Source organism: Orbicella franksi, chromosome 11 (assembly GCF_964199315.1).
Source record: "Orbicella franksi chromosome 11, jaOrbFran1.1, whole genome shotgun sequence".
Taxonomy (NCBI): domain Eukaryota; kingdom Metazoa; phylum Cnidaria; class Anthozoa; order Scleractinia; family Merulinidae; genus Orbicella; species Orbicella franksi.
This window is the reverse complement of record NC_138155.1, coordinates 21,697,896-21,713,213: the sequence shown is the minus strand read 5'-3', so window position 1 is coordinate 21,713,213 and position 15,318 is coordinate 21,697,896. Positions and strand designations below refer to the sequence as shown.

General features: G+C 38.8%; 1 protein-coding gene across 1 annotated transcript; it reads right to left on the bottom strand.

Moving 5' to 3' along the window:
- Window positions 1–2,494: 2,494 nt before the first annotated feature.
- On the bottom strand, window positions 2,495–14,398 carry LOC145460197 (HMG box-containing protein 1-like). Its single transcript, XM_081444940.1, has 8 exons — window positions 13,867–14,398; window positions 10,079–10,284; window positions 6,255–6,515; window positions 5,345–5,595; window positions 5,174–5,231; window positions 4,495–4,673; window positions 3,694–3,835; window positions 2,495–2,753 (listed from the first exon to the last, which is right to left on the bottom strand). Exons 1-8 carry the CDS (start codon window positions 14,018–14,020, stop codon window positions 2,721–2,723), a joined length of 1,284 nt encoding a protein of 427 aa, XP_081301066.1. The 5' UTR covers window positions 14,021–14,398; the 3' UTR covers window positions 2,495–2,720.
- Window positions 14,399–15,318: the final 920 nt, after the last annotated feature.

Below are 15,318 nucleotides of genomic sequence, written 5' to 3'. Positions count from 1 at the left end.
CATTGACACCTAAAACTTTTTGCTGAAACTTGTATAACATACAAAATGAGAAATCTGGAACATTGTTTGTACCCGAATTTCTAAAATGATCGATCGATAGACTCGATCAGAGGTTGATACCTTATCGCATGCCGTAAACTAAGTGTATTTTGACAATCTTATAAATCCATTGAAATCAAGGATTTGTTTTATCTACAAGTGCAATGACTTTATACCAATGTCCCAGGTGAGTTTAGCGACACCTTGTTTTCGACAAAGAAGAAACGAATGGCTACTGTAATATTTCAATAACACCGGTGCTGAAAACCAAATGAGAGAACTTACCTTTTGATGTTGGCAAAAAGATAAATTATTTCCACTTTCGTCTTGAATCCAACGGCTAGTAATCTGATATACTAGCAAGTGCCATGGCGCTTTCCCAAACCATCCAAATAGTGCACTCTGCACTAAAAACACTATAAAACGGCACTAAAAACGAACGGATTCAAGAATAATTGTCACTAAAAATCAAAGAAATCGTGGCACTGCTCAAAGGGTTTTTTTCGTTCGACATTGCGCGTGCACTCACTTCGCACAGCGGATTTACATAACGAACATTCGAACCTCTGCGGAGAGAGGATCTGTGCCGTTCGCCAATGGTTCTAAAAAACGCGCTCAGGCTAAATATGCGATGACAGCGTTCAATTCCAAATAGAAATACGAAAAATTAGCCGTCGTCGTTCGCGTTCTTCAGATGACGCAGAACTTGGTCATTTCACATTCTTGTTTGCTGAGGACGGCAAAGAAATGTACAAAGATTAAAAACGCACGTGCACAGCTATTGTTTTACTCATTAAACCTTTTGCCGTCGCCTTCCTGGTTTGCTGAAGTCTGGTTTTCATTAGCATTATTTGAGACAAACCACACACATTGAGGGTATTTTTAAGCCTTTGGATTTATTTGCAGCTAGTTGCCCTAAGAACTAAATAACTTAAACTAGTGAGACAATCTCAGATAGTGCAGAGCGCAATTGATAGCTCTGATACAGTAGTCCCATAAGTACTCACCCTGCTCGGTTCACTTCCGGTTTGTGTCTACCTTGGTAGTCTGCTACGGCTTTTCCCCTTTGCAGTGTGTATGTTTCAAGATTGTATTTTCATTCAAGGTCCAAACATTACGCACAAATTAATTACTACTGGTGCTTTAAGTTGATTTTCGTTCATTTTAAATTCAACAATACGCTGAAGCAGCAAACGTGACAATTTAGCTCTTCACGCCAACTTTGTAACTTGATACTTTTGTTTTCCTCGCAAAGCCATGTAATATGAAACCCCTGTTTTCTCCAGAACATACGGAAGATGTCCTTGTTTTTTTGGAGATATATGAAAGAAAGTTAAATATCTGATGTAGTGATGAAGAAACGGAACAGAGACGATGTTTTACTAAAAATGCAAATTGTTACCGATGAACAAGAACTAATTTAATTATCAGATAGTCACGAAATACCACTTTCTTTTTCTGTTGCCACCTTTGTTGTTAACAATAAAACAATTCAAAATTAACACACAACGATATTGATGGCTGAGAAGCTTTTCAACGAAAAGTATTGAAGATAAACAGCGCTACTTGGCCGATATGAATGAGTCTCCTCAAAGACTGATTAAATTAATTTGAACTTTCATTAGGTGCCACGGCGTCCGCAGCAATATTTGAGCATTTCCCTGGTTTCTTTTGTTACAAATTTACAATTTGCGGAGTATTAAAGCCACTAACTTGAGAACTTTTTGGTCTCTCGTACAGACACAATTAAGGCAAGAAATAAACAAGTCGCTAAGGAGAAGCAATATATTTGAACCCTGACAAGCACACAATTGTAGATTGAAAACAGCAGATGATATTTGTTGAACCGACCTGTTTGTAATTCTAAAAGCTACGCAGCCACAGTAACGTTTCACTTTTGCAATAAAAAGGGACAATTGGCGCTACCTGAAAAATAACTGCCGTCCTTGGTCACATGACACGATATATAAAATACTGCGTGTAAAGATAGTGTATAACACTAACAATGCTAGAACGCATGCGTCTTACATGTTGAGCTCTACCATAAGGAAAACCACTCAACATTTGTGCGTGATTCCGTATGCAATGTATCTTTCACCTAATATAGAAGCCACGAACCCTAACTAATCTACGCATGCGTTTAGGGCAAATTAGTTTTGTTCTAAGGAGAATGGTACCACAAGGAGAGCAAGGGGTTACCTGAAACAAATATATAGCTTTGCGATGTTCAAAGTTAAGCGACGGCGATGGAATGTGTTTTACGTAGAGTACACATGTACCTTTCCCACCCTACTCCCACTACTTCCTTGTCTCTAGACTAATTAATTAATTGAAATTAATTAATTAAACAAACATTAAAGTTTACACCTAAGCGCCATAGCGACTTAGTTCCTTAGCGGCAGGCAACCCCCATAACCATCCCAATAGTGCACTCTGCACTAAAAAGGGTCCTCCCATACTCTACAAAATCATTACCCAAATTGCGCATTTCAAAACTATGTTTAAACCATTTACAAGGTAGAATGCTTTTTTTAAATACGTCATACACAGTATGACTTGCTTCGTGTTTTCAACAATGAAAAAATACTGCGTGTATGGCAAAAAACTATAGTTATATACTATAAAAAATCTAGACGGGAAATATATTAAGCTATGCCGGGATAAACCATTGTCGTACTCTCCTATGGCCGTCTGTAGCTTATCTTTGATGAACCCTAAAGAAGAATAAGAAACAAAGGACTATTTATAAGTGTCAATTATTATTAACATTCGATGCATTTTTTCTTCCATTTCCATTGGCGGAGAGCCCACCTCGTGACCTGCAAATAACTGCCTACAAAGAATGGTCCGCTCATGCGTAGTACCCTCTAAAGGTGTTTGACTGCAAATAATATTCTGCTCGTGCGTAATTTTAACCACGCTCTCGGGTGAAAAATGGCAGATGTTCCCTAAGCTGTCAGAGAGTGATTTAAATATGAAAACAAACTTGTGATCGAATGATAAAACAATCATTGAACTTGGTTATCGTACAAAACCGAAAGCCATTGGCCGAGGCGAAATGTCGAGGCCTAGGAACTAAGCAAATTCGATCAGACACTACGGAATTTGTTCGAAAGAACTTTGGGCTCGAAGATTGAGAGTAATAAATGATTAATGTCAAAGAAATTAGAAGTTATAAACTTTGTAGGCTTTGCAGTTTAATTTTAAGTACTGCTTTTATAGTGCTTTTTGTTTGCAATGATATATTGCATAGTCTTTCATAGTTAAGCTCAATTAATTCTATCGGGGTTCCTTGCCGTACTTTCTGTTGGTTTATTTCAGCGACGATTTTCCCGCCACCTTTTTTTTAAAATCAATTTTTCCCCACTAAGTTAATATTCATTTGGCTGAAAGGTTTCCCTCAGAAAAAAATATCTCTATGTATGAAATTGAATACTCAGGCAAGAGAGAAAAAATTAGCTTTGAAAGATCAAAGATGGAAAATGTTTTTATGAATGATCAAATTCTCCCAAGTAACACTAAAGAAATGTATAAAGTCCTGTAATGAGAAGCATATATTGACTTTAATGTTTAAGGGTTACTACTCCATGAAATTCTCCCAAATAGTCCTATAAGGAAATTATGGAGGTAAGTAAAGAGAATTTGCTACCTGACCTCAGAATTTCTCTTTCTCTTCCAACAGTCTGGATTGACTCTCTTGTGCTCATCCGCCAAGAGCTTGGCTTGAATAACATACTCTCTTCGGTCTTCTTGTTTCATGGCTTTCCACTTGTCTCCCAGAATCACGCTGATTGCTCTGAACAAAGCAAACATTAAATTTCTTTCAGGCCAATTTCCACAATTTAACAACACATTAATTATTAAAAGTCGCGTTGGACTCCCGATCGAACGGTCTGGGATCGAGCCCTGGCCGGGCCCATCGCGTTGTGTGCTTGGGCAAGAAACTCTACCCTCACAATGCCTCTCTCTGCCCGGGTGTATAAATGAGTACTAGAGAATTTAACGCTGGGGGATAACCCCGCGATGGACTAGCATCTCAGACAAGAGGGAGAAGAAACACTCCTAGTCGCATCACACTAAACTAGAGATAAGAGCCGGCCACAACGCTCATAAAAAGAGACTACCTTGAACTTAATGTGGGTTAAGAAAGTCTTGATTGAGTCAGTTATTCACCTGACAGACTTGTTCCCCCGTCTAAATGCAGTCAGGTTGAACGTTGATTTACCTTCTTTAAGTCTATAGCAATTTTGTCACAAGCATCCTCTCTCTCAATCAAAAAACAGGTCTATCTTATACTTTCTTTAACAAAATGTAAATTTATTGAATTGATAAATAAGACAAAGAAAGCATCCTCGATTCTCTCTTGACTAGAGCAAGTACAGGTATAGTCTGCTTTATAGCTTCGGATTGGCTTAAGGCCCAGATGTCTATATGACACGCACTCTATGGGTTTACCTGTTATCTTTACCAGGGTGGGTCTGGGCTATTTCCACTCGAAAGCGTTTAGCAAACAACATGAATGCGTTCATTGGCCTCTTGGTAAACTGATGTGTGTCGTTTCTTTTCACTGGGCTTGAAGGACAATGAGACTCTGAGAGAAGCTTGGTTCGGCGGTGGCTGTGTTCTTCTTTATCCTGTCATTAACATAAAACGTTTTCTAAGCTTGAAAGAAACTTTCTTGTTGTGAAGGATTACGTTTTCTTTATTTGAATGATTTTTTGTTTCAATGTGGCAGCATCTCGCGATAACTTTGAATTCAGAAAATTTGGCTTCTTTAGCTGAACACAGAATTATTTTTTCTGCAAAACCATGAAATAAGGTGATTTCACGCTTCCTTAAAGACTGCCGAAGACCAGTGAGGAAAGACAGTGCTGCAAGATGTATAGTCCACGTGCAAGGGCATTGAATAGTAACCCGGAGTAACGTAGCGTAACGTAACGTAACGTAACGCAACAATTGAAATTAGAGTTGCTTATCCCCATTTGGAACTATGACAAGTAATTTCAACCCTAATTAAATCTTTTTTAGAGCTTTCCCTCAAACTGGCTCTCCTCTGGCTCCAAACCGGACAGCTTATAAAGGGCTGCACACGTCCAAATTCCCTTATCTAGTTGTGAAATTCGTTAGAACATACCTTAGCCATGGTGCTAAGTGTAAGTGCCACTGCTGAATCCATAGCAGTGAATTCAGACCTAGAAAATACAATAAAATTAAAAAAGGTGCATGTACAAACAAAATGTGCTACAAGGGAGAAAGATCAAAGATTAAGAGAGAGGTTTAGAGCCAAAATTCCGAGTGGACTTACGATTTTTTGTCGCCTACACGTTGCGTTCCGTAAAAAATTCCAAGAACATCTGAGTCACATGGCAACACACAAACGTCACCCCTTTGTAGTAAGTGACAGCTTATCCCATAACGCAATTCAGTCGCAGCAGGATTGAACGAAGCCCAGCTAGGCATGTCTATTCCCCTGACAAAGAATGGATGGTCCGCGGTGATCTCCGCTTGCAGGCTCGTTTGGTCGTTACACGATTTAAAGGAGACGATGGATTCCTCCTAATAAAAAATAAATAAATAACTAGATAAATAAACAAACAAAAACACGCGACGCTAACGTCAAATACGTCTTCGAAAAGGAACTGTAAAGTAGTTTTAGACTGTGAACTTGCTCTAAATTTAAACTGATTTGTGTAACTTGATTTATGTACCTTGTTTTATGTACCTTGATTTATGTATCTTGGTTTATGTACCTTGATTTATGTACCTTGCTTTATGTACCTTGATTTATGTACCTTGATATATGTACCTTGCTTTATGTACCTTGATTTATGTACCTTGATATATGTACCTTGCTCATCTGAACTAACAAGACGTCATCCACATCCAAACCCACCCTCCCCCACCTCTCACCGAAACAGAGAAAATTCCTGATATTTTACATCTTTGAAGTAACTCACCAATGTTAACTATGAGTGAAATAATAGAGGGAAATCACAGTTCATTCACTCAGATGTAAAGCTTCGTTAGGCAAAGTACGTGGGTTCGAAACGTAATGACAAGTAATATTTTTGTTTTGCCTTTCAGCTTAAAACAACGTAGATGATTTTCATATTAAGCATGGTCTTAGCTTCTCTTGTAAGAAAAGCGTGGTAACCAGATACACTAGAATAAACAATCTTAAATCACGTAATTGTGTATTTTAAAAATCAACGTACGCTGTTTTCATTGTGTTTTGCGTTAATTCTCTCATAATCAACCACTTGAAGTCCATCTTGAAACAGATCTGCTAAAATGTTCTCCATGTCTAAATCGCCAACAGTTCTCCAAGTCCAGTTATTTTTATCCGGGAAATTGACTTTGGTTCCCGCCATAAAACAGCGCCACTTCTCAACTGGCACGTCTTGTGATAGCGTTGTTTGTGTTGGAGCTTCTGAACTGGTTTCTAAAACCCGTTGCCAGTTGCTCGTTTGAAAATCCTGTTCAAAGAAAGACCTAAGTGTTAACTATAGCTACGTAACTTCTAGCTGCGGGGATCAGTTATTTTCCTATCAACCACCGAGATAGGCCCGTATACGAAGTGACAATTTGGTTTTTAATCAAGCAACACCGATACGTGGCATGTCAAAATGTATTCTATCACCGAAAATCAGCCGAAGATTTCCGAATGTTATCGAGCGTCAACCGAAGATTATTCAAATCAGCTCCAAATATTTCTGAACGCTTTAGGAATATTTGCAAAACCTTTGAGAAATGTCCAGCAGGAGCCATAATCGCGGACAGAGACGGTAAGTCTTGGGATCCGCGCGCACCTATGATATGGGACAATTTTTCTATTTTTAGAAGAAATTGCGCCATCCGGACGATATATGTCCGCGCGAATTCACGCACATGTCGTGGGTTCTCGGGTGGATGTTGTCACGTTACGTGATCAAATGGTGAGAGTTGCGAGATTCTCTTGAGGATTTTTTCACAGCGCTAGCGTGGCAGAGAATAAGGCAGGGAATAAGAACCAGGGCTCTTATATATAGTTTTATCCCCTGAGCTAACGGAAAGGGTGGGTTTTTCAGGGTCGAAAACAAGACTTCAATTTCGCGCTGTGAATGAATAATAAGATCTGCTCGCTTTAGTTGTAAGCTTTCGCGTATGTTTTTAGGTTTCTTCTGACTTAAGAATATAGCAATAAAACTCTCGACTCTGGTATCGAGATAATTTGTGAGTTTCTCGATGGTTTCTTATTGTTTCTCCTTGTTTAGTGAGTTTGCAAAAGTTTTTGAAAAAGTCTGACGCGTACAAGTAACTCATTTTCATAATGCAGCGCGTGCACTTTCAAGTCCGAGGCGGTGTTTTCAATTGCTAACAAGTCTTGACAAAGATTTCTTTCGTTATATTTTGTGCTGAGATGCTCAACAATTTTCACCAACGCCAAAAGGCTACTAACATCATGCGTGTTTCTTCAACATCGTGAAATTTTACACTGCGAAGATAAAATAGACAAGGAGTTTTGATATTTCGACCAACAAATTAAAATCGAAATCGTTTTTTGAAGTTGATTAAAGAAAGCGTTATCGTAACTTTGCTGATTATTTCTGCTGTATTTAAATATTTTCAGCTAAGCGCTTTTAATGTCCTCAAACATTCATCAACCTTAAACATATTTAAAAACTATACAGATATTGTATAAGTTCGATGTACGTTTTCACACCAAAGTGCGGAACTCCAAGTTGTCATGTTTACTGTCACTGACTGTACTAAGGGCCCTCTTATTCATCGATAACGGGCATTTTACTGGAGTAGTATCTACAGACGTAAACTTATTGGGCCTTGATGAAACATGAAGCGTTACTTACAATTCAGGCGAAACTCAAACTTGCACTTAATTTTGTTTTACTTTTCGGTCGCGATAGACTCTGGCGAAATCCTTGCAAGCGTCTGGTAAGAGTAGAGAAACCTTTGAAGTTCTAAAACGCCGCTATATTCAAATATATCCAACTAGTTTTTCGCTGTGTTATGGAAAAGCTGTTAATCTTCAACATATGTGAAATTAAGAGTGGAGAAATGTAGAGTTCTTGTAAAAGAAGCAGCGGAACACAACTTGGTCAGTGGTATAAAGCGGGACATACCTAAATTCCACACGGTCTTGCTTCACTCAAATTGGAGCAGCTTACGACGAAAATACTCTGGCAAAATTCCAACAGACATAAAGTATTGAGCTGTGGACCAAAAGCATCAAAAATTTCGGGATCCAGGATTTCGGACGCCATTTCCCCCGTGCTACATCCACAAAAATCGTCGCAGCATGTACGTGCGTGTGCCGCAGGCGATGGCGCAATTTGTTCTAAAAATAGAAAAATTGTCCCATATGAAAGGGACAGGCCTAATACTAAAAATGGTACGCGTTTACAGTCTCCGTCCCGACAGGAGATAATAGGCTGATTTAGCAACAGGATGGGAACGTCAGATGACGACTGCATGGCACGCGGAATAACCCGGATTCTGTTCTAATTTGACCATATTTGGTACTGCGCGCGCCGTCGTCAAGTAACGTTCCCGTTCTCTTGCTAAATCAGCCTAATGTTTTGTTTTAGAACTGGTACCTCTTAGGGATGAAAATATTTTCAAGCCACACCAACAAAACAGGATTTTGGTCAATCGTAGGGGTTCTTTTCAACATTTCTGTGGAAAATTTGGGAGTTCTCCTCCCCCCACCCCCGATCTCGCCTGCCTAAGCGTGGTCTTCATAAGTAATGAAGGCGAAAAACACGTGCATACCTGAATGTTAAGAAATGCCACTGCAATCATAAGATACAAAACCTTTTGAACTTGATGTCTGTTTCTTCACGGTGATATAACACCCTCTCACGCAAACGTTCTTTGCCATGTAATTAACATGTCACGCGTAACTATCGCGCGAACCTCAAAAGATGTCTGCAGAGTAGGTATAGTTAAATGGACCTTGTACTTACGCTTTATCAAAGCCAAGCCTTAGATGGGTCAAGAGATATCATGTGTAAGTTAAATAAAGGCACACTGCATCGTCTACATTTCAACTAATAGGATTGTCGCCAAAGAAAACAAAGTGAGTGATTTTCAGCTTAAAATGTCTGTCTATTTTAAGAGACATATTCCTATAAAAAAACCTGAAAGATCTGATGAAAACGGAGGCTTTCTAAAACGGTTTCAAAAGTGGAACCTTTTTAAAAAGCATAGTTTTGAAAACGCCCCGTTTCTTGTGTGGATAGGTGAAAACGGAGGCTTTTGAAAACGGTGACGAAAAAAGCGTCAAACATTATCGTTTCCATCGGCGTTTTCGGACATTTTAGTGTGAATAATAGACAAAGACGTGTCAAAAAGTATGTGTTTTTGAATGAAAACCAACCATGGTGAACAGGTGAAAACAAAACAAAAAGGCTAGCGTGGTAGAAAATATTTTGCTTTGTTTTCGTTGAGACGAAAATGGATACTTTTAAAAATGCATCAATTAGCATATTAGTATAAATCTACTACTATAAATCTACTCACTATCTATTCTGTTGTAGATAGTGAGTAGCGCAGCAGTGAGCGCTTGTTAACAAACTGGCGGCTGCTTCTTGGCGTTTTCGAAGTGTCTGTGAAAGGATTTAGATTGATATTTATCTATCTAAATATGAAATTATCAGTTCTGCGAGTCAACTCGTTTATCTATCTAATTAGATTATTCGCTCTAGGTTTCTATCGCATGTAAGCTGACTCGGGCTACGCCCTGCAAGCTCATAATCTAATTAAAAAAAGCCAATTTAAAAAACCAATTAAAAAAACCACGAACATGACCGACAAGTTGGTCACACGTTGTTATAGCTATTTTACATTCGAATGCGACAACGTGAAAACTGGTTTCTAAAGCTTGTAATTAAATAACATTTCTCAAAGCAGCTCAGTTTCTCTTTGGTAACGAAGCCATAAATTACAAATCTTAGAAAATCTAAAATATCATGCGCATTGCACACACAGCTGCGCCGGGCTCGTGATTACAAAAGGGAACTGGGACTCCCCTATCACATACCATTTGCTTGGGGTCAACAAGTTGAGGAGGTGGACTATCGTCTTCACAGCGCCTGGCATCTGCGTTCTCACCGCTGACCTCCCGCACCAAAGGACTCTGAGGACTAGTGGCAATCACTGCAAACTCTGTCAGTAAGTTTACCTCGGGGCGTGAAGTTAGCGCCGGAGGAACGTTCCGAGGTTTTGTAAGCATTGTTGCTGCGTTTTCTGTATCGAAGAAAACAAAAACTAAATAAATAAACGGTATAGTTAGGTAATAAGGTTTCAATAAGCTAAGCATCAAATAAAAGGAAAAATCAAATGAGGGTAGCTGCTATCATCGATCGTCAAATGACGTTCTTAGAACGCAGACGCATAAGACGTCCTCCGTTTCTTTTGGTCACGTGTTAGGTGACTCGTGACGACGACATTTTAAAATAAGTAGCAGTGAAGACGAGAGTGTTCTTTCCCAAGATTGTGAACGAGACGCCGTCTTGGCTTAGTAAATTCAAGCCATAACATAACATAAACTTTACTTATTATGATCACGGTAAGCTCATCTGTCACACCAAAAAAAAGGTACAAAATGGCTTGATGTTGTACATGATTGCCGTGTGGGAATCATTATTTATCAGAGATTTGTTTGATCCGCTTCGTTTAAATCGTCTTGTAGAGCCAGCATTTCGTAATCTCTGGGGCAACCTTTTCCAGGAGAGGGCCTCACTGGAGGTTTTAAAAAACTCTATTAAAAATCGTTTGGCTTTGGCCAAGGTAAATTTACCTTCCGTGTGTTCCAGATTCTATTCTGCGCAGCGGGGAGTAAAAAAGGGGCGGTAAATAAGTTGGGGCAAGTTTGTGATCAATTTTCACTTTCTTTTAAATTCCTGCCGGGTCGAGTTTACATAACGTGAGTTTAGTAGAAGAATTCTTGAACTCAAAGGGGAATTTCAAAATGACTACACTCGGCTTAATGAAGACACCACAATGACACTAAAAAGTCGCAAAATGCCAGGACACTAAAATTAATGTTACTTGTATTCACTTTCCTTTCAGTGTTCCCAGTACACGAGTCCATGTTCATCAAACGTGAGGTCAAGATGGTTGAACATTGGCTTTGTTCTTTTTTTTTTTTTTTTTTTGCGAGTTTATGGACCGAGACGAAGTCAATAAAGGATCTGTTTTGTCGCTTTCGGGGACATTTTTCTTGCGGGACACAGCGGGTAGTCCCGATTGCGCAAGATAACGTCATCTTGCCCGCTCGGGTAGCCAATCACAGCGCGGGATTTGGTTCATCCAGCGCGCTCACGGAGTTAGCCATGTAATAAGTGTAACTAAGTCCTTGACTTTGGAAGCGCAAGAGAAAGCCTAGCTTTAATAAGGCTCGAGAAATTATTAGAATTTTCACAAAACGCGCGTGAAATTATTTTCTAATTTCACTCATCACTACTTTTAATCGAATTCTTTTTTCGCAAGAATATTGCATTCAGGAGACAAAAGATGGCAGATATTGCTTCCAGCAAATCTCGAGCCCACAGAATTGAATGAAAGCTCCAGCGGCAATTTAAAAATAAACGATCACATAACTGCAATACCGTTTTATGTGTCAACTTCTAAAAATATGAATTTATTTTATTCTTCGTGCAATGGCACGCCATAGATGAAAACCAACAAGTTTTGTTAATTTGTTTCCTCGAGCGGACATTTACACCCGTTAATGAGGATTCATCATTGTTTCCAAATCAACGATCAATTAACTTTGTTATTGCTAAAACGGTAAGTTCACATGACTGTTAATATTACTGTGGATGCAACCCGAGACATGTCATTTAATTTAAAAGAGATAGAAAATGGTATTTATAGCCGGTCAGCTTTGAGTCTCGTGGTTGAAGAGGCTTTTTATGAAAGGCAGTTTCATAACTGCGGTGGTAAAAAAAAACCAACTGACAGAACTGCAAATGACGTTAAGCGGTGAAGCTGGTGACAGCCGAGTGCCATGGAATTCAATCAGTCTTTTGCTAGACTTATTGACCTTAAAAGGCTCTTTTTTTTTTTTTTTCTACGCAGCAATCTGAAATCATGCAAGACACCAGCCAGATTAATTCATTGTATACACAAAGTTTTATCAGTGAGTAAAGCGCTTGGCTAGGGGATAAATCACTTTAAAATTTGCAATTACCTGTAACTTAGCGACTTCTAGACTTACAAACGACCCCCAACTAATTTGAGTCGAGTTTCTTGCGAACGTCCAATTCAATGTACACTTAGCTATTGAAAAATCTCATCACTTCTGGAATCAATATTGATTATATTATTTGTAAAATGTTTTGTCCAATTATCAGTTGTTCAACAAAAAGCTAATGGGTTATTTGACATTTCAAGATCGCCAATTAACATTTGTTGTGGTATAATCAGCAGGAGACAAAATAAATCAACATGGCGGGCACAGAGCTTAAATTCCTTCAGTTTAAATGATAAGTTTGTTAAAAGCTCTATCCGGCTTAATTCATTTTTTTTTTCTTTCCAAGATTTGATCAACGATATCTAATATCAAATTAATAAGCTCAGAGCTACATGTAACTTTTTTTTCAACTAAAAGAAAATAGTGAAATCAGAGACGAATAACGTTTAGCACTTCTCATAAAAACATCAAGTGTGAAGTGTACAACCAATCTTTATCGTTCACTGCATTGCTTTCGTTGGCCTCTGAATTTTCTATGACATTGTTTAAAATAGTTACACAACGCTTGCTCTTGGTAAAGCATGCAATATCCCAATTTTCACGTGTATCTTCCCATGTGCACACCAAAAACATGCAAGTGACCCGTGGGATATTCCATCGTATACCACTCGAAAGCATTGCATGATTAGCATTTATGCCATGCGATAGAAAATACAACCAATCAGAATACAGGAAAGCCGTTGTATATTCGACGGTATCACATCCGATCTTGTGTTGTGCATATTGATTATGCTGGCCACTGTATTTCCTATAGCATGGTATAAAATAGTTATGCAGCACTCTCTCGTGGTATACCATGGAAATTCCCACTTGTGACTTGTATTTTCTCGGTGTACAGACTCGCCTAGAGGTCCAACGAGAAAAATACAAGTGACAAGTGGCATATTCCACGGTATACCACTCGTAAGCGCTCTATAACTAGTCTGTTAGTCTGTGTCTTTTACACAAGTCGTTAGGTAATTTGGCGTTTCCTAGGGCGAGTCAAAATACGAATCACGAATGTTTTTCCACATGTAAATGGAATTTGATACGTGTTCTTGTAAGGCTACGAGCGCATCGGCCTTAACACATCAAAACGAGTCTATTACAAAGCTATTATTGACTGTCTGGCAAGGTGCAACAAATCGGCCTGTTTCTCCGACAATACATTAACGCCGTGAAAAACGTTGCCAGTACGGGAGAAGGAAAACCAAAGAAAAAACAAAAGACAGAATCTGAAACATTTCATACATGAAAAAGAAACAAACAAACAAACAAAAAAAAATGCTTATTTAGATTAAAGACGCTGATTGGTATTGAATTTTAACGTACATTACATTGGTTTGGCCAGCCGAAATATAGTACACCCTCAAAAAATCATTTTACGTTGTGTCGGTTTTTGCTTTTGTATTCTTCATTACATAACGGTAACGTCTGGCAATTCCATTAAACAGCTATTTCTTTTCTTCTTTAACAAAGCAACAATTTGTCTGGTACACTAGTTTTATTCAAAACACATCGGAAGTTGCTGTAACTATGCAAACGCTTATCTATATGAAAGGGAAACTGCGTGAAAATTATTCTTAACTTACCCTCCATTTCACCTGTGTTCCCCATCTCCATCCTGTTGGCTTCGTTAGAACGCACTCTATCCAAATGATACTTTAAGCCATTCGAGCTCTTGAACGACTTAGGGCAGTTTCTAAAATGGAACGGTTTTATCTGTCGCTCTTTGAACGGTTGCATTGGTGGGTGATATTTCTAACCAGGCCCAATCTAAATATCTGAAATAAAAAGGAAAATTACCTATCTATAATTGCAACTGACGACAGTGCCCTTGGGTATGATGAAACCAAATGACACCAAAGTGCCGGTTTTGTAGTCTTAAGGCCACCCGGCGAAGATGGTCTGAGAAATGGGCTATGGCTTGTTCTAATAATCACATGCTTTAATTGCGGAATTCCAGAGGAACTTTCCATCCTTTCGCAGCCGAATTTGAAGAATGAAATCTTTTGGCGGACGTGAGCCCGGCAGAAATAAAATAAGAATTACATTTGCTGCTGAGAAAACTCTTAGGGTTAAACGAAATAGGTTAAACCTAGTCAAAACATCTCATTTTAGCAAATTCAAGAACATTTCTTAATCTTAAATGAACTTATGTGATAAACGTGTACAGGTTGACAAAACTGTTAACCAGTACTCTACCCTTAAATCGGGCGGAAAAGCTGTTCAAATGGATAGTTATTTAGACAGTTATTTTGAGCGAATTTCCGTGAATTTCTCAGATTGAAATAAACACAGACTGTATGTACAGTTTCGAGAAACCGTCTGAAATGGGATTTGAATCCTGTTTAATCGGTTTTCGTTAAAGAAATTCTGATGTTGCGGTCTGCTAAATATAGAAGAGAGTGGATCGATGCGTGCGCGAGGTTTTGAGAGGCGGGGTAACTGATCTACCGGTCTGGCGATAGTGTCGACCTTTGATCGAATTTCATCACCAGCCCGCTAAAACCAATCCAGAGACCTTGAAAATTCAACCGATACGCTGCCGAAAGCGAAACAAATGAAGCAAAATATTCCTCACTGAGCGCAACTTTTAGTTTACAGAACACAACAATTGTTTAGATAACTCTACTATCCTTTGACTAAACTTGTTTAAATTATGTAAGGTATATGAAAGCTGGAAGGTCTCAAACTCTGTGACAGATCTGGAGACTACATTTGTCTATTTCACAGCTCTACAAGGAAACCTTTCTTAACATTCAGTGGGTTGCTGTGTGTATTCGCTTACTACCGTGAACGAGCTACCGTGAACGGCCAACTTTTTTCCGCGCTGTTCCACGTTTAAAACATTCAAGTTTGTCTAGAGAAACCACAGCGTTTTTTAATTGAACCAATTAACGTTTAGGGCGTGAATATGTCAAGTTTTGACATCTCCGCCTGAATGTTTCTGCACGTGAAACACAGGTTTTGACGTTACGTCGAGTTTTTTGTGCATGCAACATTCTCAAAGACGTTCGCCAGCTGTACTGTAAACCATGTCG